We start from the raw sequence: 27,968 nt of genomic DNA on the forward strand, positions 1-27,968 counted from the left end.
TCGTGGACTTCGGGAAACAGCATAGGGAGCACATCCACACGACAGGGCCTCAGTGGAGAAGGTAAAAAGCTTCAAGTTCCTTGGGCATACACATCAGTGACAATCTGAAATGGTCCACCCATACAGACAGTGTGATGAAGAAGGCGCAACAGCACCTTTTCAGCCTCAGGAGGCTGAATAAATTCAGCTTGGCCCCTAAGACCCTCACAAAGTTTTACAGATCCACCATTGAACGTATCCTGTCGGGCTTTATCACCGCCTGGTACAAATGGCTGATTCCACACAGCACTACTGAGGGAATGATTGCCACGGCTGTCGTAAGGAGAAGCGCACCAAAGTGCAGCGTGTGTGTCGTTCCACATTTTATTTACTCTGTGAAACTATGCAATACATAAATAAACTGAATGACAAAAACAACAAACCGTGACGCAGAGGTGAAACATACACTGACTCAAAGATAATCTCCCACAAACCCAGGTGGGACAAACACCAACTTAAATATGACCTCCAATTAGAGACAACGATGACCAGCTGCCTCTAATTGGAGATCATCTCAAACAAAGCCCAACATAGAAATACAAAACTAGAACAACCCAACATAGAAATACAAAACTAGAACATAACAACATAGAAAAACTCAACTAGAAAACCCCCCTGTCACGCCCTGACCTAGTCTACTATAGAAAATAACAGCTTACTATGGTCAGGACGTGACAATGATGTTACCTTACTGGAAAGCCATGCTTTTCTACAGACTCCAGGAAGGAACCAAGGGCAGTTGATGCTTTGTTGTTGGTTGTTGCACCAAGGTACATGATCTATAGGATATCATTATGAAACTGATCGTGTAATACAAAGAAATAATACATGTATACAAAAATAGCTGTGCTGGTTGTTTAATTCAAACCTATTTTGAATAGAAAGCATTGGATAATAATGTGTACCCCTGAGCTGAAGGGGGTCTAAGCTTACCTGATCAACTTGTGGTTGGTGTCCAAATGTATGCGGGAAAGAGGACCCCAAACAGAATATGTTCTGACAACACCTCAAAGTCGTGCCATTCTTTCCTGCATTCCTGCAGCATCGACACGATGCATTGAGTCTCACACTTGCATCCACTGGACTCTGTGACCCAGTGCTATCAGATGTCCTCTCACCATCCTAATTGTGATGGACTTGTCCTGAATGTGGCCACCAGATTGTCCAGCTCCTCATCTGTCATTTGGCTGTATGTTCCCCTCACCGCAATACCGTTGTTGTGTCTTTGGTATTATTATAGTGAAGACTGTTAATTTATCAAATCAATTCTCTGTAATTATTATTATGTGATTAAACTAATCATATAAATGTAATTAACTAGGAAGTCGGGGCACCAAGGAAAATCTTCAGATTACAAAATTTATTTTTCCTAATATAACTCTTCAGATATTTTAATATCTGATCAAATAGTCTTCTAATTAATGAATTATTCTTTACCTCACGTTAGTCTCATTCCAAACGGAGTAAATTGTTGGTTATCTGCACGAACCCAGCCTTTACTATAAATCATCCATACATCAATTGTCTTAATCATTTATTTACTAACTAACTAAATAATCACAGAAATGCATAAACAAACAAACAGTAGATATGGTTACAAGGAAATGATAGGGGAGGTTCCCTTGTGGGCTAAGCCGATATGAAGGCTTGGTGGACAAAGGGAAGTGGGTGTGGACTGAGAAGGGCGGGAAAGACAAAAATGCAGTAGGTGGCTTCTCAACTGACCGTTTACACATTCTCCAAAACATGGATATTGTTCAGTTCTCAAGTTCTGTGATGTAGAAGAAGTTCCTTTGTTCGCTCTATGTGTCTCTTTCTGCAAGGCCAGGAGGAGAGAGTCTCCTCCAGGAATTTACAACCTGGGATAACAGAACCTGGGTGTAGGAGAGAGAGAGAGAGAGGGATGCCACGCTCTATACCCAGAAAGGGCCACGTCATGACACCGTATTCCTGCCTTCTGCGTTGGAAAGTTTGTGTTGAGATGCCGAGCAGTTTGGCAATGCAAGGTACAGGCAGATCCATTTCAATCAGCTGTCGACGGTGCTGTTCTGACAATCAGTTTAGGACGTCCCATTTCGTCATCAACAACAATTGATGGGGCACATCTTTCTTCCATTTCAGCATTGACTAGGCTACACAGTTTGGAGAGACCATGCAAGTCTACTTAATAATCTCACTGGTGCAGACAAACTGTAAGTATCCAAGATCCAGTGGAAGGCGTTGCATGGCCTGCTGCAATCTGTACAGGAGCCTCTCCATAATGTGCCTCCTCATCACCTGTGAGGACATATGAAAACTGTAATTTGACCAGCTGGTATCAGACAAGATTGTGTCTAGACTTCAGGTATTGTTAGGGGAATAGCTATTAAGGGTTGTCGCTGTTTTATCTCTCTCACACACACACACACACACACACACACACACACACACACACACACACACACACACACACACACACACACACACACACACACACACACACACACACACACACACTGCTAACCTTTCACTATGGCTGACGGTGGCTGGCTGTAAGGTTACAGGCATGCAGTTTTGCGATTCATTCCATTTCCATTTGGCTAGCTAGTCTGACTCCAAAGCCAGCCAACTAAGTTAACGTACTTCAAAATTGTCAGTCACGGGTCAATAATGCAAGGATATTAGAAGCGCGTCTATCTAATACATTTAATGATAAACTATGTATCTACCTAGGTAAACATATGAATTACCCGTTGCCCAAAGTTTGGCGCAGGTGTTGGTAACTGGTTTGCCATGTTCAGAACATGCAGCCACTGGGGAAAAGATTTGGCGTGTAGTGGTGACGTCAGACCGTTTGGTTACGTAGCCAATATAAACAAGCATGTGTTCATTGATTGAGTTAAGATGAACCAGTACTCCAAAACTAGTGGACCAATGGAGTCTCATTGTCTACACCTCCCTTTAAAACATTCACGAAAAAGAAATGCCAAAACTTACAATAAAAAACTAGCAATAAAAGCAAAGAAAAAGAAAGTTAGTAAATGCAGGCAAGAGCACAGGCAAAATGGGTTAAATAGGATTGGTTGATGGGAAAGTTTAACTTAAAAGATCTTTGCATTCATAATTTTTTTTAAATTGTCAATCACTTGACATAAAGTTTTGCTCTTGCTTTATTTTTTACAATTCTATACATTTTGCTTTCAGTAGTTTTTTTATTTATTTCAATATCATTTATTTCAACCTTCCACGAAAATATGTTAACATTTTCAACATTATTTTTCATGTTGACGATTTATTTTATTTTATTTTAAATTCAATACATATGTAGTGAAATTGGCCATATGTATTGGACCTAGTGAGTTTATTTCAATTGACTAATTTCCTTATAATCAAATCTTATTGGTCACATAATTAGCAGATGTTATTGCAGGTGTAGCAAAATGTTTGTAACTGTTATATGAACTGTAACACAGTAAAATCTTTGAAATTGTTGCATATGTTGCTTTTATATTTTAGTTGAGTATATTTAAGAAACCAATACAATTAAAATGAATTACGCTAATTCGTTATTGAATTGGAAATGCTTCTGCTCTTATAGTTGTTAAGCTGCAAGGTCAGTGACTTTCACGAGGTTGGATTAATAACTACTTAAAACATTGGCTCTAATCTACCGCAGGTTGTGCCTTTAGATTTCGATAACAATGAACGACTAAGGAATATTTATTAACTTTTCTCATTGAACACGGTTACATGCACACAATAATGCGATTATTGTGGATAGTCAGACTAATATAATAGATTGTTTAAAACATTTAGGTGCTTTGCAAAAAAGAACGATTTTCCTAATAAGCCAATCAAAATAAATGCTCTACCACAGTGACCGTCTACGTTTTTGGAAGACTATTTGATTTTGAGTTGGGACATATAAAGTTTTTATGTGAACACTATTTCTAAAGATGCATACTTTCAGTATTTCCAAACTCACTTCACTCTCACATAAGAGGGAGGTTTGCGCTACCAGTGCTGGCACATGTGCAGATCAAATACAGTACACCGCTGGAATGCTGATTAAGCTGTTTACATGTCCTTATCATTTGAAAGATTGCTCAGAACAAAAGTGTGTTTTAATAGGCATATGCTTACTTCGATTGTGAAATACCGATTAAGATAAGCAGAGTATGGTGTTTACATACAGTACCAGTCAAATGTTTGGACAGACCTACTCATTCCAGAGATGATCTTTATTTTCACTATTTTCTACATTGTATAAATAGTGAAGACATCAACACTATAAAATAGAATCTGAAATATCAAATATATGTTGATTTGTTTGACACTTTTTTCGTTACTACATGATTCCCTATGTGCTATTTCATAGTTTTGATGTCTACAATGTAGAAAATAGTACAAATAAAGACTGTCAGCTTTGGGGCACTTGTTCATATGGTTGAGGCGTGCATGAATGCGCCGATGGAGGGGTGAGCGGAACATGGTAATTTGGGAATTAGCCAAAGAGAAAGAAAGTAGGAAGGAGCCCAGGGAAGCAGCTCCTCCCTTATAATAGGCTACACGAAATACATACACACTCATATTTTGTGTGTCACACCAGTTTAAATTGATATTAAACATCTTTAACTTGGTCCTAAACCCTGACAAGGCTTGATTTACTGGTGATAGATTTATCCAGTATCATACATTTGACCAGTATTAATAGGATCAACTAAATCTTTTCGTTACACTATTGCAGGAACAATGCGTTTTAGTTCAAACGTTAAGCTGTATGTTCTGCTTCTCGTTGTTGGAATCTTCTTGCTTCTTGGGTATGTAAACCATTTTGACATGACTTCTAGTTTATTTCTTTTTCTGGGATTAAATTAGTGGCCTTTGTGATATTTTCATATTAGTTTCTAAGAGTGAGATGTAAATTTTCTTTCTTGAATGTGAGTATGTTCTAATCTGTTAATTAACACTGTTTTGGATTGCTACATGATTCCATATGTGTTATTTCATAGTATTGATGTCTTCACTATTATTCTACAATGTAGAAAATAGTGAAAATAAAGAAAAACCCTCGAATGAGTAGGTGTCCCACGTCCTTATGGGAAAAAACAAATTCATTTCACATGTGATCAAGTTAATGTGGTAACATGAGACAACATGTAAAAGCAACATATGATAACATGAAACTATACATAAATGTGACATGGGGATGCAACATTTCAACATGTGATACCAGGAAACTACAAGTGACAACATTTGAAACTTTTCACATGTGAAAATGCAATTCCACATCTGAGAGTTAGATTAAATCAGTAATTCACGCAGACGTGAACTAAGAGGTTGTGAGTTAAAATTCCAGATGGGGACATGTTGAATAATAATTAATGTATTAATAAACATACATAATGTAATCCTCTATGTCAAATATGTAAGTGGAAAACACTGCGGCTATTTTGTGATGTTCAGGGGATATTCTAAAAACTTTTTGTTTGCAGGGCATCATGTGAACATTTGAATCTACATGTGAAATGTTATGTGATCACTTGAAATATCATCATATGTCGTGTTCCAAAACCACGTAGTTTAACATGATATCACGTGAAATTTCACAGGTGAAAGGATGTGGGGTTTTTGAAAGGTGGGAATCGCTGTTTGCATCACCGAACGCATGGGGCACCATGGTGACAATATTTCGGGGTGATAATCTAGACAAACAGGCGTGTGAAACAAAGACAGGTGTGTGCGCAAAGTGAGAACACAGCCTGGATTTGATTTGGGTATTGGGTGTAGCTGTAACGAGGGTGGTACAAAGGGGACCAATGCGCAGCGTGTGACGTGGTCATATTTACTATAATGATAACAAAAAACGAGGGTCAACAGTTCCCCCAGGTTACAAGGAACAACACAGAAAAACACCTACCCACAAAACCCAAAGGAAAAACAGGCTGCCTAAGTATGGTTCCTAAGGAACCAGCTGTCTAACGTTGTCTCTAATAAGGAACCATACTTAGGCAGCCTGTTTTTCCTTTGGGTTTTGTGGGTAGAGGAAATGTGGAGGAAATGCGTACACGCAAAGTCAGAACAAAACATTGCAATCCAAATTAGATTTTGATCTGGGGAGGGGTTGTAGCATATACAAACTAGATTCAAAAGTGTTTTGTTCATTGCTAAACGATGCAAATTGCTTATGCAAAAAGAGTTTGTCCAATCGGAGCCGTCAACCGATTATGGATGTTGCTTTAGACACGGTCATTTAACTTATCAAGATTCCATAAAAAAATATATCTCAAACTTAGCAATTTACAAACTTAAAACACAGCCACGAGGCAAACCTCCCTCTTACCCAGGGGTTATACATGGCCAACACACAGTTAAATATCAGTCACGATTCAATATGTTGCCACACAGTGAGTACCAAACCCTGCCGACTACTGTCAAATGTCAAACTTGCATACTACTCTACCTTTCCCTGTTTCACAACAACAGGTTGTACCAGGTTCTTACTTTGGCTTATTTTCTTGTTTAAACAAAAACGGGTACAAACAGGTTCGTACTTTGGGTTGAATGGAAACATACAACTCCCAGACATGTCTGAACGTCACAATTGTTTTCCCTCCACAATAGTCAATGCAAGCTGAATGACTAAGGCTTTCTTTTGAGCCTGGTCAAAAGGGAAAACAAAGGTCACACAATGATTTAACATGCAAAACCAACAAATACATAGGTTAAGTTGCAGGGTTGAAGGAAGCACTAACTAAACAGTCATTGAACTTCTCAAGATTTAATCAAAACTATTCAATACATCAACTATGTATCTTGGGACACTATTACTGCCTTCCCCGTAGCTCAGTTGGTAGAGCATGGTGTTTGCAACGCCAGGGTTGTGGGTTCGTTTCCCACGGGGGGCCAAGTACGAAAAAAATGTATGAAATGAAAAAAAAATGGAATGTATGCATTCACTACTGTAAGTCGCTCTGGATAAGAGCGTCTGCTAAATGACTAAAATGTAAATGTAAATGTATTACATCACATATCCCTCTCTGAGTGGTATTGAATAAAGACAATGGCTCTCTGAAACCACATGGAATTAATATCAGCACAGCATTTTTATTGCGTTAGCAAAACATTGTAACCCTTTAAAAATGTCTGCACACATGTGAATCGTTGCATTATTCAAGTGTGCAACATTATGTGCAATATGGTTTAATTGAAAAGCTCCTGTATACTTTCAGTGTCTTGCATACTTGTATATACCACTACATACTATGGGCTTCATGGTATATTAATAGCTGAACACACACATGCAGCACGAATGTGGCTTTGGCCACACCAAATCCAAGGTAATGTATGGATCGTATAAATCCTAATTTACACTCTACACAATACAATAAGATACGCAAATGTGTGAGGCCCGGTAATGTGTAACTCCACGCAACTATGCAGTATTGCCATTTTGCGACGCTAATTGCGTCCTTGGGTTGTGTACTTGCGTAAGGGTATGAATTACGTTTAAAATACAAGTGGCAAATCTGATGTCGAAGAAAGGCAGCGCCGGCAACACATTTTGTTAATGTAAAAATATCCTAAATGTTTTCATGACAGACTTGAACTGATTCTCTTCTGCCTCCCAAAGGTATGTCTACTTCAGCTTCTTCTCTGAAAAGCTCAACCGGTAAGATCAAGTTCTGCTAATCTATTACAGCCTAATGACGCTATAATGTGATATGAAAGTTGCAATATTTTCTGATTCATATTAACAGGGCTTGGTTTGAGGTTTGAATTTAAGAGGAACGTTATTTTACGGTTTCATTGTTTCCAACAGAGACATCCCAGTTGATGAGTACCAGAAGAACAACAGGTTAGTTGAGATAAACAAAACAATTCCCCCAACAAGTCATGGTACTTCGTACTTTTAAAGTTAGGATGTTAGGATTTTAATTGTTTTGTTCTGTCACAAGATAAGCCATACAATTGCTTTAAACAACACACTCGGGAAGAAAATGGAATGTTCTATTCTCAGCCAGGCCCATCTTTCGAAAGAAAACACAATTTAATCTCTATTTGAGCAAAATAAGTAGTTTGATGTGAACACAAGAAAATCCTAACAATTCAGATAAAGAGCGCCACAGTCAAGCAAAGAAATCTCAATGTTCTATCATAAAGAGACAACAGTTAGTCTCCTTGGTTGAAATGGCTGCTACTTAGAAATACTATTACAGTAAATGAATAGACGACTTTCACTGCTATTAACATGCCTCCAATACAATCGCATAGTTTTCATAGACCCACCGCGGACATTTGTCAAATAAATATCTCTGTGAAAACGCGTCCCATTGCCTGTTTAGTCAACAAACGCAATGTAGACCTATTCCGAACACTGCTGGTATCCAATGTAGGCCGTCATTTTAAATACGAATTTGTTCTTAACTGTCTTGCCTAGTTAGATGATCCTGATAATTTAGGTTGCCTAGTAAATGATGCCCCCCTCTGGAATGTTTTATTCCGAACTGTCTGGGACTCGTTTCCCTGTTTCCTACTCAAATATATTTTACTTATTAAGTCAAATTGTAAACTAACTGCAATACACTGGTCTCAAATATATTAGCATAACTAGGCTACACAGAACCATGGCGGACCCATTGTGGAATTATAGGCTTTTCATTTATTAAAACGTGTCTCAGTCCAAGGTGCCGAGCTCTGCCCACTGGGGCGTGGCTTAAGGAGCGCTCTTTGAAATAAGCGCTCGTGTCGCCTTTATCCCATGGGATCGACTTTTCTCATCACACTGTCAGTGTCAATTATGCTTGTACTCTGAATTTTGTTGACTTTGTGTGAAGAACAGAACTAAGACACCACTCAAGTAAATAAACTTCAATGTACTTATTTTTATTGTCACACATATTTCGGGTAAGAGCCCTTCTTCAGCGTGCAAGGCAATGGCAGTCAATGTCACATCAACAATACCATACACAGGTGGGAATAATTCTGAATTATCGTTCACTTTTGGCCCAATCAAGAGATCCCAGCAGAGAGAGCTGTGAGGGAAACATGAAAATCAAATAAAAATATATAAACACAGCAGACTATGCAATATGTCTCTCTTTAGAGATGCACTGTAATTGATCCCTCTCTCTTTACTTTGTGTAGAGTAAATATGCTAGGCTAAAGGCTTCCATACATCACTTGTTTGGATAATGTGCTATTTTATTATTTGCTAATCTTCTGCTGTATTTGTGGAATTGCGTTATTGCAGATTATTTTGGTAATTTCACGGGTCTTGTCGTTAACTTCTGGAAATGTGAACAGTGTACGGAAAAGGTACTCTTTTTGTGGAACGACCCTAAAGTTACACTACATGACCAAAATTATGTGGACACCAGCTCGAACATCTCATTCCAAAATCATGAGCATTAATATAGAGTTGGTCCCCCCCATTGCTGCTATAACAGACTGCACTCTTCTGGGAAGGCTTTGGGGATCCTAATAAAATACCAAATACCCCAAAAAATACCACTAGATGTTGGAACATTGCTTCCATTATGAATGGAACTTGCTTCCATTCAGTCACAAGAGCAGTGATGTCGGACACTGATGTTGGGCGATTAGGCCTGGCTCGCATTCGAGGTTCCAATTCATCCCAAAGGTGTTCAGTGGGGTTCAGGTCAGGGCTTTGTGCAGGCCAGTCAAGTTCTTCCACACCGATCTCAACAAAACATTTATGTATGGACCTCGCTTAGTGCACAGTGGCATTGTCATGCTGAAACAGGAAAGGACCTTCCCCAAACTGTTGCCACAAAGTTGCCTCCGGAAACTATTCAGACCCCTTAATTTTTTTCACACAAAATAAATGGTTACAGCCTTATTCTAAAATTGATTTAAATCTGTTATTTTTTTCTCATAAATCTACAGACAATACCCCTTATTGACAAAGCATAAACAGGTTTTTAGAAACTGAGATGGGTCAACCTTCCAGAATAACAACCATCTTCACTGAGGAGTGATTGAGGAGTGACCATCGGTTTCTTGATCACCTCCCTGACCAAGGCCCTTATCACCGATTGTTGTTTGGCCAGGCGGCCAGCTCTAGGAAGAGTCTTGTTGGATCCAAACTTCTTCCATTTAAGAGTGGGGACCACTGTGTTCTTGGGAACCTTCAATGCTGCAGACATTTTTGGTACCCTTCCCCAGATCTGAGCCTCAACACCATCCTGTCTCGGAGCTCTAAGGACAATTCCAATTCCTTCCTCTTTTTTTTTTGCAAATATTTCTAAACACCTGTTTTTGCTTTTTCATTATTGGGTATTGTGTGTAGATTGCTGAGGATTGTTCTTTATTTAATACATTTATAATAAAGCTGTAATATAGGAAATAGTCAAGGGATCTGAATACTTTTCTAAGGTACTGTATGCTGTAGCGTTTAAGATTTCCCTTCACTGAAACTAAGGGGCCTAGCCCAAACCATGAAAAACTGCCACAGCCCAATATTCTTCCTCCACCAAACTTTACAGTTGGCACTATGCATTGGGGAAGGTAGCGTTCTCCTGGCATCCGCCAAACCCAGATTAGTTTGTCGGACTGCCAGATGGTGAAGCAAGATTCATCACTCCAGAGTGCAATGGCGGCGAGCTTTACATCACACCAGCCGACGCTTGGCATTATGCATGGTGATCATAGGCTTGTGTCCGGCTGCTCGGCCATGGAAACCCATTTCATGAAGCTCCTGACAAAAAGTTATTGTGCTGACATTTCTTCCAGAGGCAGTTTGGAACTCGGTAGTGAGTGTTGCAACCTAGGACAGACGATTTTTACGCGCTTCTGCACTTGGCGGTCCCGTTCTGTGAGCTTGTGTGGCCTACCACTTCGCGGCTGAGCCATGGTTAATCCGAGACATTTTCACTTCACAATAACGATGATGAACTGACTTGTTGGAAAGGTGGCATCCTATGTAAGGGAAGACCCCCATGAAATGGACAAAAATGAATGGGAACATATTGGCACTGCATGAATCATATACCCTAATGACAATACCACCCAATTTACATTTTAGTCATTTAGCAGACGTTCTTATCCAGAGCAACTTACAGTAGTGAATGCATATATTTTTTGAATGCATAATTTTTTTTTTTGCCGTACTGGTGGGAATTAAACTCACAACACTGGCATTGCAAACACCATGCTCTACCAACTGAGCCACACAGTCCACATTCATCCAAATCATATTGCAAATTTCATATGGCAAATGCCAAGTGTTACACCCCAAAAATCCTATAGATGGCGAGCGCGCTCCACCGTGGATTTTCTTATTGCAAATGTAACACAAGTCAACACCCAAGAGTTTTTTTTTTTTTAATTGAAAACTTATCACCCCCATAAAAAAGTGCTTTCTGGACCGTTTTTCGAAATTCTTTCGATTTTGTTGTCAATTACACATGTATAAGAGCTGTATGAACATACTTTTGACATATTTTATTGACATAAGTTTTTGGGGGGGTTTTGCTTGCACATAAGGCATATGTTTTGTCCATTTGGAATATGATTTCATAGGAAGTCAAAAGTGACTTTTTTTTCTTTTTTTTGCCAAATGCCATTAGAAATGTCCAAATGAAATGTCCAATAATTTTTTTGTCAATTAAACATGTATGAAAGTATTGAATGTGCCAAATCACAGAAAATATCCAATAGATGACGAGCGCGCTCCACAGTGAATTTTCTTATTGCAAATGTAACACAAGTCAAGACCCAAGAGTGAAATTTGAAAAATAAAAAAAAAATCCGAAAACTTATCACCCCCTTAAAAAATTGCTTTCTGGACCGTCTTTCGAAATTCTTTGGATTTTTTTTGTCAATTACACATGTATAAGAACTGTATGAACATACTTTTGACATATTTTATTATATATATACATGTATGAAAGTATTGAATGTGCCAAATCAGGATGTTTGTCCATTTGCCATGTTTGATCATAGGAAGTCGGTTTCCAAACCCAAAAGTCAGTGAAGCATGTCCAAATGGCATTTATACTGCCCATATGATATATAGCCCTATGTTAAGCCATGAATCAACCTAGATGATCTATTTGTCATGTATGATGAGGGAGAAGTGGGACTCTGTTGTTTTTTAACCTGTTAGGGCTAGGGGGCAGTATTGACACGGCTGGATAAAAAACATACCCGATTTAATCTGGTTACCACTCCTACCCAGTAACTAGAATATGCATATACTTATTACATATGGATAGAAAACACCCTAAATTTTCTAAAACTGTTTGAATGGTGTCTGTGAGTATAACAGAACTCAAATGGCAGGTCAAAACCTGAGAGATTCCTTTACAGGAAGTGGCCTGTCTGACCATTTCTTGAACTTCTTTTCCATCTCTATCATTTACTAAGGATCTCTGCTCTAACGTGACACTTCCCACGTCGTCCATAGGCGCTCAGAGCCCGGGAAAAAACAGAATGTCGTCATTCCAGCCCCAGGCTGAAACACATTATCGCCTTTCTCAAGTGGCCGATCAAGGGACACTGGGCTTATGCGCGTGACCCGACCGCCCCCGCATTTGGGATTTTTTCCTCTGTTTGCCGAAAAGGAGATTCCCTGTCGGAATATTATCGCTTTTCTACGAGAAAAATGGCGTAAAAATTGATTTTAAACAGCGGTTGACATGCTTCGAAGTACGGTAATGGAATATTTAGAATTTTATTGTCACGAATTGCGCCATGCGCGCGACACTTCTTTACTATTTCGGATAGTGTCTGGAACGCACGTACAAAACGCCGCTATTCGGATATAACGATGGATTATTTTGGACCAAACCAACATTTGTTATTGAAGTAGCAGTCCTGGGTGTGCATTCTGACGAAGACAACAAAAGGTAATCAAACTTTTATAATAGTAAATATGATTATGGTGAGTGCTAAACTTGCCGGGTGTCTAAATAGCGAGCCCGTGATGCCTGGGCTATGTACTTAGAATATTGCAAAATGTGCTTTCACCAAAAAGCTATTTTAAAATCGGACATATCGAGTGCATAGAGGAGGTCTGTATCTATAATTCTTAAAATAATTGTTATGCTTTTTGTGAACGTTTATCGTGAGTAATTTAGTAAAATGTTAGCGAATTCCCCGGAAGTTTGCGGGGGGTATGCTAGTTCTGAACGTCACATGCTAATGTAAAAAGCTGGTTTTTGATATAAATATGAACTTGATTGAACAAAACATGCATGTATTGTATAACATAATGTCCTAGGGTTGTCATCTGATGAAGATCATCAAAGGTGAGTGCTGCATTTAGCTGTCTTCTGGGTTTTGGTGACATTATATGCTGGCTTGAAAAATGGGTGTCTGATTATTTCTGGCTTGGTACTCTGCTGACATAATCTAATGTTTTGCTTTCGTTGTAAAGCCTTTTTGAAATCGGACAGTGTGGTTAGATTAACGAGAGTCTTGTCTTTAAATAGCTGTAAAATAGTCATATGTTTGAGAAATTGAAGTAATAGGATTTTTAAGGTTTTGAAAATCGCGCCACAGGCTGCCAGTGGCTGTTACGTAGGGACGCAAGCGTCCCACCTAGCCCATAGAGGTTAAAGATTTTTTGAAAAACGTCCAAAATGACCTTTTCCATCACGAATTTGACATGCTCAAAAATACTGCAGAAAGGCAGAATTGACTGGCCCAATGAACTCGGGATGGCCGGGCAGTGACTCGGGTTCCTCTCCATCGCTCGTCACCCAGCAAGTCAGTGTCCATCAGTCAATTAGATGTCATTCTGACACCAAACTGATACCATCTGACACCAAATCCACTTTTTCCAACACGTTTAGAAGCCAACTATCACATATATCAGAGCAGGCCCATAATTCCCAGCGCCTTCAGTTTAAACCATAAAAAAACATAAAACACGTAGTTACGTTCTAGCTGCGGGTCCAGCTCTGACATTATGTGTAGGCCTATGTGAGGCGACCCCGAATCCCAAGTTTCGGCTCGATTGGTCATTCGGTGCCTGAGCAATGACCTTAATTGGTGCTGAAATTCCATTTTTTCCGGCGTTGCTACGGGGTCCTTGAATGAGCTATCGGACAGAAACGTTGGCGTCCGTCTCTATGGGCCGAGGCGGTTTCAATGCACCTAGTCCTGTGACTCTGGGACATTTCTAAATGTCGCCATTTTCGTGATGGTCAAAATGAATTGAACATATTGCAAATGTACGAGGCTGTTTCTCGGTCTGGGAACCTTCTAAAGCCACATAACTCACCATGCACCATCGACTTGAGCTCTAGAACATGTTTCTAAAGTTTCAGAGCTCTATGGCTGACAGTTCTTTGATCGTTCGAACGAAGGTAACTATTGCAGGCACTGTGTGTCTCTAAGCCCCACAATGTGTCACTATGTCCTAGCTGTGTGTGTGTGTTAGTTTTTTTGCAAATATGATGGAATAAATGACTGATTTACAGTTCATGAGGGTTACCTAGTCACACATATGAAGTTTTGGAAATAAGTTACTTTTTTAACCCTTCAAAACAACTACTCTGACCCCAATTTAAGGCACTTCCGGTTGGCACAGGAAGCTTAGAATCGACACATGTTGACATTGGGGTAGGCTTTTACAGAATCCTGAGTTTTAAGCATATACGTTAAGAATTGACTGATTTACACAGGGTTGAATTGAGTGATTTTCACAATCTGCAGGTTGGTTATATCAAAACACCTTTAGGGTGTTTTTAACAACTTCCGGTTGCTCCAGGAAGCTTAGAATCGACACAGGTGGACCTCACAGTAGCCTGATGGATTGTTATTGAAGACAGGTTCATAAGGCATTCATAACCCACATAGGCTTCAGGTTGAATTAAGGGGAATTGGCAATGTATTCCTATGGGGAGAGAAATCATTGCAAACTGTTTGATGTAAACACCTTCTTTTCTCTGTTAAGGGTTAATGCCACATGGTCAAGATTAGGCTTGCACAGATCAGGAGGACCTCAGGAACGTTCCTGAGGTCGAATTGTGCTTCTAACCCTAACAGTTCTCTCGCTGTCACCCAAAAGCACTTGAAATTTAGGGCCAGGCTTCATTTTGGGCCTACTTTTATTCAAGGTTGCTGCGCTCAGACCGAGTGAGCTACGGTCAAGCGGGGCATCTCGTTGAACTCGGCACAGCCTAGAGATAATGGTAATGCCATTGCAGGCTCTGTGTGTCTTTAAGCACCGCACTCTGTCACTCCATCCTTGCTGTGTGTGTGTGTATGTGTGTGTGTGTGTGTGTGTGTGTGTGTGTGTGTGTGTGTGTGTGTGTGTGTGTGTGTGTGTGTGTGTGTGTGTGTGTGTGTGTGTGTGTGTGTGTGTGAGAGAGCTTTTCTTTGACATCTGTTTGGAGAAATGACTGATTTACAGTTCATGATGGTTGCCTAATCACACATATGAAGTTGTGGAAAGGTCTGACCTTTTTAACCCTTCGAAACAGCCCCTATGACACCATTTTAAGGCACTTCTGGTTGACACAGGAAGCTGACAGTGAACACATATCCTCCTTGGGTTAGGCTCTTATAGAATATTGAGTTTTAAGTCTTTACGTTAACAACTGACTTCTTTACAGAGGGTTGAACGAGGGTGTGTTATTTCAGAAAATCGCAGAAAATCACAGAAATATCACAGAGCTCCGAAACCTGCCTTAACGGATTCATCTGAACACGCTGCAACTGGATCTGTAACTTTTTAGGAAAAAAACTCATTTTTTTGAATATCACCAATTTGACATTGTACGATTTCTCTTAAATGACGATAGATAAATGTCTGGTTCTTTATTTCCTGACACCGTAGGCTCATGTACTTTGACGTGAAGCGGTCAAATTAGCGCTCTATTTTAATTTTTGATCTTTAATCCCAGAAAAATGGCCTTAACTAAAAAAGCGTTGAGGCCTCGACTCCATCTTGTTCGGGGCCAACTGCCCATTATGCCAAACCAATGCTCACCAAGATTCGTCTTCTAAGTCTTTTCCGTTTAGGAGAAAAGGCCATGTCGTGATTGGTGATGTTTGTTACATTTGCAATATGATTCCATTCGCCCTCCTGTGGTATAATCCGGGACAGGTGAAAAATGACAAAAATTTGAATATTTTATAAAACGGAAAACGAATGTCCGAGAGACTCCGTTCGATGACTTCCCGGAAGATCCGGCCCCGGTGCACGGCCCGACGCCGTCCGCGAATTTTACAAACGTTCGCGGACGTCTAGTAAGGCACCGTACATTTGCAATATGGACTTTCTCATTAACCATACAGCAAATGCCGAAATGTTCCCTTTATGTATGACAGTGACACATTGAAAGTCACTGAGCTTTTCAGCAAGGCCATTCTACTGCCAGTGTTTGTCTATGGAGATTGCAAGGCGGTGTGCTCGATTTTATACACCTGTCAGAAACGGGTATGGCTGACATAGCCGAATCCACTAATTTGAAGGGGTGTCCACATACTTTTGTAGCTTAGTATATATACTGCTCAAAAAAATAAAGGGAACACTAAAATAACACATCCTTGATCTGAATGAATGAAATAATCTTATTAAATACTTTTTTCTTTACATAGTTGAATGTGCTGACAACAAAATCACACAAAAATAATCAATGGAAATCCAATTTATCAACCCATGGAGGTCTGGATTTGGAGTCACACTCAAAATTAAAGTGGAAAACCACACTACAGGCTGATCCAACTTTGATGTAATGTCCTTAAAACAAGTCAAAATGAGGCTCAGTAGTGTGTGTGGCCTCCACGTGCCTGTATGACCTCCCTACAATGCCTGGGCATGCTCCTGATGAGGTGGCAGATGGTCTCCTGAGGGATCTCCTCCCAGACCTGGACTAAAGCATCCGCCAACTCCTGGACAGTCTGTGGTGCAATGTGGCGTTGGTGGATGGAGCGAGACATGATGTCCCAGATGTGCTCAATTGGATTCAGGTCTGGGGAACGGGCGGGCCAGTCCATAGCATCAATGCCTTCCTCTTGCAGGAACTGCTGACACACTCCAGCCACATGAGGTCTAGCATTGTCTTGCATTAGGAGGAACCCAGGGCCAACCGCACCAGCATATGGTCTCATAAGGGGTCTGAGGATCTCATCTCGGTACCTAATGGCAGTCAGGCTACCTCTGGCGAGCACATGGAGGGCTGTGCGGCCCCCCAAAGAAATGCCACCCCACACCATGACTGACCCACCGCCAAACCGGTCATGCTGGAGGATGTTGCAGGCAGCAGAACGTTCTCCACGGCGTCTCCAGACTCTGTCCCGTCTGTCACGTGCTCAGTGTGAACCTGCTTTCATCTGTGAAGAGCACAGAGCGCCAGTGGCGAATTTGCCAATCTTGGTGTTCTCTGGCAAATGCCAAATGTCCTGCACGGTGTTGGGCTGTAAGCACAACCCCCACCTGTGGACGTCGGGCCCTCATACCACCCTCATGGAGTCTGTTTCTGACCGTTTGAGCAGACACATGCACATTTGTGGCCTGCTGGAGGTCATTTTGCAGGGCTCTGGCAGTGCTCCTCCTGCTCCTCCTTGCACAAAGGCGGAGGTAGCGGTCCTTCTGCTGGGTTGTTGCCCTCATACGGCCTTCTCAACGTCTCCCGATGTACTGGCCTGTCTCCTGGTAGCGCCTCCATGCTCTGGACACTACGCTGACAGACACAGCAAACCTTCTTGCCACAGCTCGCATTGATGTGCCATCCTGGATGAGCTGCACTACCTGAGCCACTTGTGTGGGTTGTAGACTCCGTCTCATGCTACCACTAGAGTGAAAGCACCGCCAGCATTCAAAAGTGACCAAAACATCAGCCAGGAAGCATAGGAACTGAGAAGTGGTCTGTGGTCACCACCTGCAGAACCACTCCTTTATTGGGGGTGTCTTGCTAATTGCCTATAATTTCCACCTGTTGTCTATTCCATTTGCACAACAGCATGTGACATTTATTGTCAATCAGTGTTGCTTCCTAAGTGGACAGTTTGATTTCACAGAAGTGTGATTGACTTGGAGTTACATTGTTGTCACAAAAGTTGTCGTCGGTGAAGGAGGACCAAAACGCAGCAGGCATGCGGTTGTTCATTTTGAACATTTATTCAATCCAAAATGAACACAAAAATAACAACAGAGAACGAACGACAAAATGACAGCCTTGAAGGCAACACAGCCAATCCAAAGACAATCTCCCACCATTAGACAAACAAACACACCCAACTAATATAGGACTTCCAATCAAAGGCAACACCACACAGCTGCCTTCAATTGGAAGTCCACCCCAATTAACCAAACATAGACATACAACTAACTAGATAACACATAGAAATACATACACACAGACCATAAACCAAAAACCCGGAAACACTAAATCAAACACCCTATTTTCCAAAACACCACCCCGAACCACATAAAACAAATACCCTCTGCCACGTCCTGGCCAAACTACAATACCAATTAACCTTATACTGGCCAGGACGTGACAATTGTGTTGTTTAAGTGTTCCCTTTATGTTTTTGAGCAGTGTATATTATAATATCCACTTTCTATCTCAGAATCATTGCAATGTGCTTAACATTAAAAATGTAAATGAAAATTATTCAAATCTTAAAGATCAAATTCAACCAGAGAGCGCCCTTAGATCATGGTAAAAGGCCGCACTTGACCGTTGCACTTGAATCATTCCCACGATGAATGGCTAGGCCTGCTACGCTATGAAACCACACACTATCGCAGAGACTTTGATATTACCGGCCGCAATAGATATGGTAAAAGCAATATATGGGGAAGCAGAGGCACAGAAACTCACATCAATACCTTTGTCAGGTGATGCTGTTAAACAAATAATTTATGCTGTTGCTAGCAATTAAGAGGAAACTAACTGAATTACTCAAACTCCCAAGCTTACACTCTACAAAAGGACGTTAGCAGTGAGGGTAAAGATGGCAATGCATTCACTTTTGTTTGCATACAGTGCCTTCGAGAAAATATTCAGACCACTTGACTTTTTTCACATTTTGTTAGATTACAGCCTTGTTCTAAAATTGATTTAAAAAATGTTTTATCTCATCAATCTACACACAATACTTCATAATGAGAAAGCAAAAAAAAATTGTTTTAATTGTTTGCCTATTTAATAAATATTAAAAACAGAAATATCACATTTACATAAGTATTCAGACACTTTACTCAGTAATTTGTTGAAGCACCTTTGGCCGATGCCACTCTTGCATTGTTTTCTCTGAGTGCTTAGGGTCGTGGTCCTGTTGGAATGTGAACCTTCGCCCCCAGTCTGAGGTCCTGTTCGTTCTGGAGCAGATTTTCATCAAGGATCTCTCTGTACTTTGCTCCGTTCATCTTTGCCTCGATCCTGAATAGTCTCCCAGTACCACAGCATGAAGCTGCCACCACCATGCTTCACCGTAGGGATGGTGACAGGTTTCCTCCAGACGTGACGCTTGGCATTCAGGACAAAGAGTTGAATCTTGGTTTCATCAGACCAGAGAATCTTGTTTCTCGTGGTCCGAGAGTCTTTAGGTATCTTTTGGAAAACTCCAAGTGGCTTTCGTCTGGCCACTCTAAAATAAAAGGCCTGATTGGTAGAGTGCTGCAGAGATTGTTGTCCTTCTGGAAGGTTCTCCCATCTCCACAGAGGAACTCTAGAGCTCTGTCAGAGTGACCATCGGGTTCTTGGTCACCTCCCTGACCAAGGCCCTTCTACCGCGATTGCTCAGTTTGGCCAGGAGGCCATCTCTAGGAAGTGCCTTGGTGGCTCCAAACTTCTTCCATTTAAGAATGATGGAGGCCACTGTTTTCTTGGGGACCTTCAATGCTGCAGAAATGTTTTGGTAACCTTCCCCAGATCTGTGCCTCGACACAATCCTGTCTCGGAGGATGATTAATGGAAACAGGATGCACCTGAGCTCAATTTCAAGTCTCATAGCAAAGGGTCTGAATACTTATGTAAATATTTGTTATTTATGTTTAATACATTTGCAAAAATGTCTAATAACCTGTTTTCGCTTTGTCATTATTGGGTATTGTAGGTAGATTGCTGAAGATTTGTATTTATTTAATCCATTTTAGAATAAGGCTGTAACGTAACAAAATGTGGAAAAAGTCAAGGGGTCTGAATACTTTCCGAAGACACTGTACATATCAGGGGATGCTAATCACAAGGACATATTGTTCTGTCTCACGATTCCCAAGCTTGGAACAGCACAGGGTATGTTCAGTGTGCTGCGTGGCTGTATTGTCGAAAAACAGATTCCATGGGATCAAATGGTGGGCTTAAGCCTTTTGCACGGATATCGCTCCATCTATGGCGAGACGGCGGACAGGCCCCCTTCCCTCGGTTGTGCATGTTTCTAACAGAAAACAGAAAACGCATTCACAGGTCATTATGGAGGAGTTTTGGTACCTGACTCAAAGAGAATACCCTGCTGTCTTCCTCTGAGCATTTAAACTCATGGTAGCCTTCACCAGCTCTTATCTGTGTGAAGCTGGATTTAGTGCTCTCATCGGCATTAAAACCAAATATTGATGGGTTTTAACAGCAGGGATGAGGTGACAGCAGGGATGAGATGCGTACTGTCGACCACACCTCCTGACTTCGAGAAGCTCCGACGTGACATGCATCAAGCACACCCATCTCATTAGTGGTGGTGAGATAAGAGACAATTTGCCAGACTAATTTGCAATTGAGTGTCACAACCCCACATTAAAAGTATGCGAAGGTGAGTTGAGAAGACAATCAGAAATACTGTTAGAATGTTTTTCAAACAAAAAAGTAAACATTGGCTGTTAATTCCATGCTTTTTTTCACGTGGTTGGGGTTGTGAGAATTTTCCGATATCAAAATGGGGTCGTGGGCCAAAATGGTTTGGGAACCCCTGCACTAATAGCACCTATCCTTCTACTATATATAATACAGTCACTACTACACTAGCCTCGAATTGTCAACACTAGCTTCTAACATTTTAAACTTCTAAACTCCTTCCACTAACATAAAAATACTTCTGGACAGCTGAAGCAAGTCAAACAATTTTTCTTCATGAAAAAGTACCCTTTCTAGTTTATTGTCTTCTTTGTGTTTGTTTTCTTCTTACAATGTTTTTCTCTTCATACAGCCTGAGTAAGCCCATGGTCAGAAGCAGAGTACGGAACATGGTCTCTTCTGAAAAGTGTGTATCTGTATTTTTGTAATGGGTGTGTGTTGGTGGCAGGGAAGTCAGGCGCAGGAGAATCGAACATGCTATAAACGGAGTTGTTTAATCTGTGCTTCACAAAACTCCAAAACCAAAATGACAAAATAAATAAAAGTGGGTACAAAACCCGTCGCGCACCAACTCATAATACACAAACATACAATCAAACAACCTCCGACAAGAACATGAGGGGAAACAGAGGGTTAAATACACAACATGTAATTGATGGGATTGGAACCAGGTGTGAAGGAAGACAAGACAAAACCAATGGAAAATGAAAAATGGATCAGTGATGGCTAGAAGGTCAGTGACGTCGACCGTACCCCCCCAACGTGCGGCTCCAACAGTGCATCGGCACCGACCTCGGGGACGAATCGGAGGGCGAAGCGCAGGGCGATCCGGATGGAGACGGTGGAAATCTCGCAGCATGGAAGGATCCAACACGTCCTCCACCGGAACCCAGCATCTCTCCTCCGGACCATCGGTCTGACTCTGATGCCAAGGAGCCAGAACCGGCTGATACCCCAATACACACTGGAAGGGAGAAAGGTTAGTGGAGGAGTAGCGGAGTGAGTTCTGGGCCATCTCTGCCCAGGGCACGAACGCCGCCCACTCCCCCGGCCGGTCCTGGCAATAAGACCTCTCAGAAACCTACCCACATCCTGGTTAACTCTCTCCACCTGCCCGTTACTCTCGGGGTGAAAACCTGAGGTATGGCTGACCGAGACCCCCAGACGTTCCATGAACACCTTCCAGACCCTTGACGTGAACTGGGGACCCCGATCAGACACTATATCCTCAGGCACCCCGTAGTGCCGGAAGACGTGTGTAAACAGGGACTCCGCAGTTTGTAGGGCTGTAGGGAGACTGGGCAAAGGGAGGAGACGACAGGACTTAGAAAAACCTATCCACAACGACCAGGATCGTGGTGTTACCCTGTGAAGGTGGAAGATCGGTTAGGAAATCCACCGACAGGTGCGACCACGGCCGTTGTGGAACGGGTAAGGGTTGTAACTTACCTTTGGGCCGGTGTCTAGGAGCCTTGCACTGGGCGCTCACCGAGCAGGAGGAAACATAAACCCTCACGTCCTTAGCTAAAGTGGGCCACCAGTACTTCCCACTAAGACAGCGCACCGTCCTACCGATCCCAGGATGACCAGAGGAGGGTGATGTGTGGGCCCAATAGATCACCCGGTCGCGGACAGCAGACGGAACGTACAGACGCCCAGCTGGTCACTGAGGGGGAGCGGGCTCTGCACGTGACGCCCGCTCAATGTCCGCGTCCAGCTCCCACACTACCGGCGCCACCAAACAAGAGGCGGGGAGTATGGGAGTGGGATCCATGGGCCGCTCCTCTGTGTCATACAGCTGGGACAATGCGTCTGCGTCTGCGTTCTGGGAGCCTGGTCTGTAAGAAAGGGTAAACATAAAACGTGTGAAAAACATCGCCCAGCTTGCCTGGCGAGGGTTCAGTCTCCTCGCCACCCGGATGTACTCCAGATTGCGGTGGTCAGTCCAGATGAGAAAAGGGTGTCTAGCCCCCTCAAGCCAATGTCTCCATGCCTTCAGGGCCTTGACGACAGCCAACAACTCCCGGTCCCCCACGTCATAATTTTGCTCCACCAGGCTGAGCTTCTTCGAGAAGAAGGCACAAGGGCGGAGCTTCGGTGGTGTACCCGAGCGCTGAGAGAGCACAGCTCCTATCCCAGCCTCGGACGCGTCCACCTCCACTATGAACGCCAAAGAGGGATCCGGATGGGCCAGCACGGGAGCTGAGGTAAACAAAGTCCTCAGGTGACTGAAAGCCCTGTCCGCCTCAGCTGTCCACTGCAAGCTCACCGGGCCCCCCTTCAGCAGTGAAGTAATGGGAGCCCCTACCTGACCAAAACCCTGGATAAACTTCCGGTAGTAGTTGGCAAACCCTAAGAATCACTGCACCTCCTTTACCGTGGTGGGAGTCGGCCAATTACGCACGGCTGCAATGCGGTCACTCTCCATCTTCACCCCTGACGTGGAAATGCGATACCCTAGGAAGGAGATGGACTGTTGGAAGAACAGGCATTTTTCAGCCTTGACGTACAGGTCATGCTCCAACAGGCGACCAAGCACTTTGCGCACCAGGGACACATGCTCGGCGCATGTAGCGGAGTATATCAAAATGTCATCAGTATACACCACTACACCCTGCCCATGCAGGTCCCTGAAAATCTTGTCTACAAAAGCTTGGAAGACTGATGGCGCATTCATCAACCCGTACGGCATGACGAGGTACTCATAGTGCCCAGAGGTTGTACTGCAAGCCGTCTTCCACTCGTCTCCCTCTCGGATACGCACCAGATTGTAAGCGCTCCTGAGATCTAGTTTGGTGAAGAAGCGCACCCCGTGCATTGACTCTATCGCTGTAGCTATGAGCGGTAGTGGGTAACTATAACTCACCGTGATCTGATTTAGACCCGGGTAGTCAATACACAGAAGCAGACCTCCCTCCTTCTTCTTCACAAAAAAGAAACTTGAGGAGACGGTGAAGTGGAGGACCGAATGTACCCCTGACGCAGGGATTCGGAGACATATGTTTCCATTGCCTCAGTCTCCGCCTGTGAGAGGGGATACACGTGACTCCTGGAAAGTGCAGCGTCTACTAGGAGATCTATCGCACAATCGCCCCGTCGATGAGGTGGTAATTGAGTCGCCATCTTTTTAGAGAAGGCGAGAGCCAAATCGGCATATTCAGGGGGAATGCGCAAGGTGGAGACCTGGTCTGGACTCTCCACCATAGTAGCACCAACGGAAACCCCTAAACACCTACCTGAGCACTCTCGCGACCACCCCGTGAGAGTCCTCTGTGGCCAAAAAAGAGTGGGGTTATGACAAGCTAACCAGGGTAGGCCCAGCACCACGGGAAATGCAGGAGAGTCAATAAGGAAAAGACACATTTTCTCCGTGTGACCCTCCTGCGTCACCATGCCAAAAGGAGCGGTGACCTCCCTAATTAACCCTGACCCTAATGGTCGACTATCTAAGGCGTGAACAGGGAAGGGCACATTCACGGGAACAATGGGGGTCCCTAAACCATGAGCTAAAACTCTATCAATGAAATTATTAGCCACGCCTGAATCTACGAGCGCCTTATGCTGGGAATGCGGGGAAAACTCAGGAAAAGTGACAGACACAAACATATGTGCAACAGAGGACTCTGGGTGAAAATGGTGCCAGCTCACCTGGGGTGACGCCAGAGCGCCCTGCCTGCTGCCTCGATTCCCAGAGGAACCAACCTGGCACCGACCAGCAGTGTGACCTCTGCGGCCACAGATGATGCACGAGCGGAAACCCCCTCCGGTCTCCCTGCGCACCGCCCCTCCCAGCTCCATGGGTATCGGAAAGGGGGTGCGGGAGGATGGAACCACCAGACCCCAATCTGGACGTCCGCGAGTAGCCAGCAGGTTGTCCAGCCGGTCGAAAGTGAGGGTGGTGTCTCTGCAGGCCAGCTCCCGACAGACGTCCTCGCGCAGACTGCAGCGGTAGTGGTTGATCAGGGCCCTGTTGTTCCATCCCGCACCGGCAGCCAGGGTTCTAAACTCTAGGGCAAACTCCTGTGCGCTCCTCATCTCCTGCCTCAGATGGTAGAGGCGCTCACCCACCGCTCTGCCCTCGGGTTCGACCGCCCGGAAATGGCGGGTGAACTCCTCAAAATGGTCCAACGCCGCATCTCCCTCTCTCCACACGGCGTTGGCCCACTCCAGGGCTTTCCCGGTGAGGCACGAGACGAGGGCGGACACCCTCTCATGGTCCGATGGAGCTGGGTGGACCATGGCCAGATAGAGGTTTAGTTGAAGGAGGAACCCCTGGCAGTTGGCAGCACTCCCGTCGTACTCCTGTGGCAAGGAGAGACGGATCCCACTGGGCTCAGGCGGGAAAGGGGCGCTCAGGGGAGACCCCGGTTGTGCTGGTGGAGGCGCTGGAAGTACTCCCTGTCTCTCCCAGCGGTCCATTGTCTGGACAACGCGATCCATGGTGGCACCCAGATGGTGAAGCATAACCGCATGCTCCTGGACGCGCTCCTCCACCTCCATGGCCGGGGTGCCTTCTCCTGCTCCATAGACGGTCGGAGATTCTGTAATGGGTGCGTGTTGGTGGCAGGGAAGTCAGGCGCAGGAGAATCGAACTTGGTATAAACGGAGTTGTTTAATCTGTGCTTCACAAAACTCCAAAACCAAAAATAAAAAATAAATAAAAGTGGGTACAAAACCCGTCGCACACCAACACATAATACACAAACATACAATCAAACAATCTCCAACAAGGACATGAGGGGAAACAGAGGGTTAAATACACAACATGTAATTGATGGGATTGGAACCAGGTGTGAAGACAAAACAATGGAAAATGAAAAATGGATCAGTGATGGCTAGAAGGTCAGTGACGTCGACCGCCGAACACCGCCCAAACAAGGAGAGGGACCGACTTCGGCGGAAGTGGTGACAATTTTACTCTACCATCATTAACCATAGCAGTATGGTGTCATGTTGTAATGATGAAAACAATCAAATCAATCCTACAAAAAAATTAATCCAAAAAAGGACTGACAATCAATCAGATTAGTGGTCCTTTTATGTCATAGAAATGTACATCAATGTCATGTTTGATTCACTGCATGAATTGGTGATGGGATACTGTATGTGTTTAGCTTGTAGCAAGGTTGTTGGGCAGTAGTTCTATTAATGTATATTTTCTGTAGTAGTACAACTATTACAGTTTGGTCTATCTAAAACTACCAACATCAGCCCATCTCTTCATTACAATTAAGTAATGCATTATGTTTTGTTCTCCCAGGCTTTTGTACAAGCAGCCCAGTATCTTGGTGGGGTAAGCATATTTTTTATCTTATGTTAAAGTCATATTAGCTGACGTAATGTAAGTGTCTGACACATCGGTGTGGGGAGCTTTGATATATTAGGTAGGCCACACCTGACATTAGTGTCTGATACATCAAGGTCCTTTAATTGCCAGTACCATAATGAAATATTGAGATCATAACATGGCTCTGGTCAGTACAACACAGTCAGGCAGGACCTTTGTTCTGTTTCTCTAGACGTACTGATGTGGTGACAGTGACACCATGGTTGGCATCCATCATCTGGGAAGGCACCTTTGACCCTGTGCTCGTTGACAACATCTACAAGCCCATGAACCTCACCATAGCAACCACAGTGTTTGCAGTTGGAAAGTGAGTAGCCTACAACTTTTGCTAAATATTTTAAAGGGAAGTTAAATTATCAATACTTTTTCAACACTGCAACTATAAGTAAATAAGTACCTGATGGCAGGTAATTAAATATCATGGTGTTATCATGATTCATGCCTTGGAACATTGTTAATTAATTAATTCATACATTAATAATTGTACTACTTCATGTATTATCCGCTAGACTGTATACTGGCCTGAAAGTGGTAGAATGTCCTGTGAGAATGATGTTGAGTTAAGGGGATACCTAGTCAGTTGACCAACTGAATGCATTCAACCGAAATGTGTCTTCCGCATTTAACCCAACCCCTCTGATTCAGAGAAGTTCTGCCATTGTATCCTTGAGCAAGGCACTAATCCTTATGTTATGTATGTCTTTAAATACTGACAGATATGTCAGCTTTCTCAGAGATTTTCTGGAGACAGCGGAGAAGCACTTCATGGTCGGCTTCAACGTGCGCTACTATGTTTTCACTGATCGTCCCCACGATGTTCCTTCAGTGAACCTAACTCAGGGGAGACATTTAAGTGTGATCCAGGTCCCAGGTTCAAACCGCTGGCAGGAGATATCAGCCCGGAGGATGGAGATCATCCAGACCACCATTGAAAGTCAGATCAGCAGGGAGGCCGACTACATCTTCTGTCTTGACGTGGACAGCAAGTTCCATGCTCGCTGGGGGGCCGAGTCTCTAGGAAGGCTGGTTGCTGTGATACACCCAGGCTACTATGAGCAGACCCGTGGCAGCTTCCCGTACGAACGGCGTCCAGCCTCGATGGCCTACATCCCCATGGATGAGGGAGACTACTACTATGGTGGGGCTATGATCGGCGGGTTCGTGGAGGATGTGTACACACTTACAAAGGTATGTCGGCACCGGTTTGAGGTGGATGCTGGGAATTCCATCGAGGCTGCCTGGCAGGAGGAGAGCCACCTCAACAGGTACCTGCTCTATAACAAGCCCAGCAAGGTGTTGTCTCCGGAGTACCTGTGGCAGGACTTCAAGGCCAAAACCAAAGAGGTCAAAGTAATTCGCTTCTCAGGGGTCATTAAAAACTATGCTGAAGTTCGTCCCAATGTATAAAAAGAGGAAGTGGATATTTGACCAGCAGAAAAAAACTGAATTCAGTCTTAGCAGTATAAATTCATTGAGGTTGTGGTTATGTTTAGGTTTAGGAATGAGGGTTAGGTTAAGTTTAAGTTTGAGTATAGTTTCTCTGAGTTACATTTGTGGGTTGCAGTTCGGGAAAAGCATAATAATAAAAATAATTTGGGGGCTACTTAAATTTGTCCTGTTACACACGTGGGTGTTTTTTAGAATAAGGTTGTAATGTAACAACATGGGGAAAATGTGAAGGAGTCTGAACACTTTCTGAATGCACTGTATTGACTTTTTTGTTGAAGAAGAAAGGATGAGCTTTATTATATTACAGTCATGAATGAGAAGTTGTTTCAATGATTCATATTACACACGTGTAGGACATTGCAATAAATGAGTCACACTTA

The 27,968-nt window shown here is 43.1% G+C and overlaps 1 protein-coding gene across 1 annotated transcript; it reads left to right on the forward strand.

The window, feature by feature from the left end:
- The first annotated feature begins 4,570 nt into the window (after positions 1–4,570).
- LOC106607464 (globoside alpha-1,3-N-acetylgalactosaminyltransferase 1) lies at positions 4,571–27,968 on the forward strand. The gene is made up of 7 exons (XM_014204441.3): positions 4,571–4,838; positions 7,652–7,690; positions 7,841–7,876; positions 21,145–21,198; positions 26,053–26,085; positions 26,312–26,446; positions 26,856–27,968. The coding sequence occupies exons 1-7, from the start codon at positions 4,771–4,773 to the stop codon at positions 27,544–27,546; spliced, it is 1,056 nt and encodes a 351-aa protein (XP_014059916.1). The 5' UTR covers positions 4,571–4,770; the 3' UTR covers positions 27,547–27,968.

Source organism: Salmo salar, chromosome 06 (genome assembly GCF_965601325.2).
Source record: "Salmo salar chromosome 06, fSalSal1, whole genome shotgun sequence".
NCBI classification, from domain to species: Eukaryota; Metazoa; Chordata; class Actinopteri; order Salmoniformes; family Salmonidae; genus Salmo; species Salmo salar.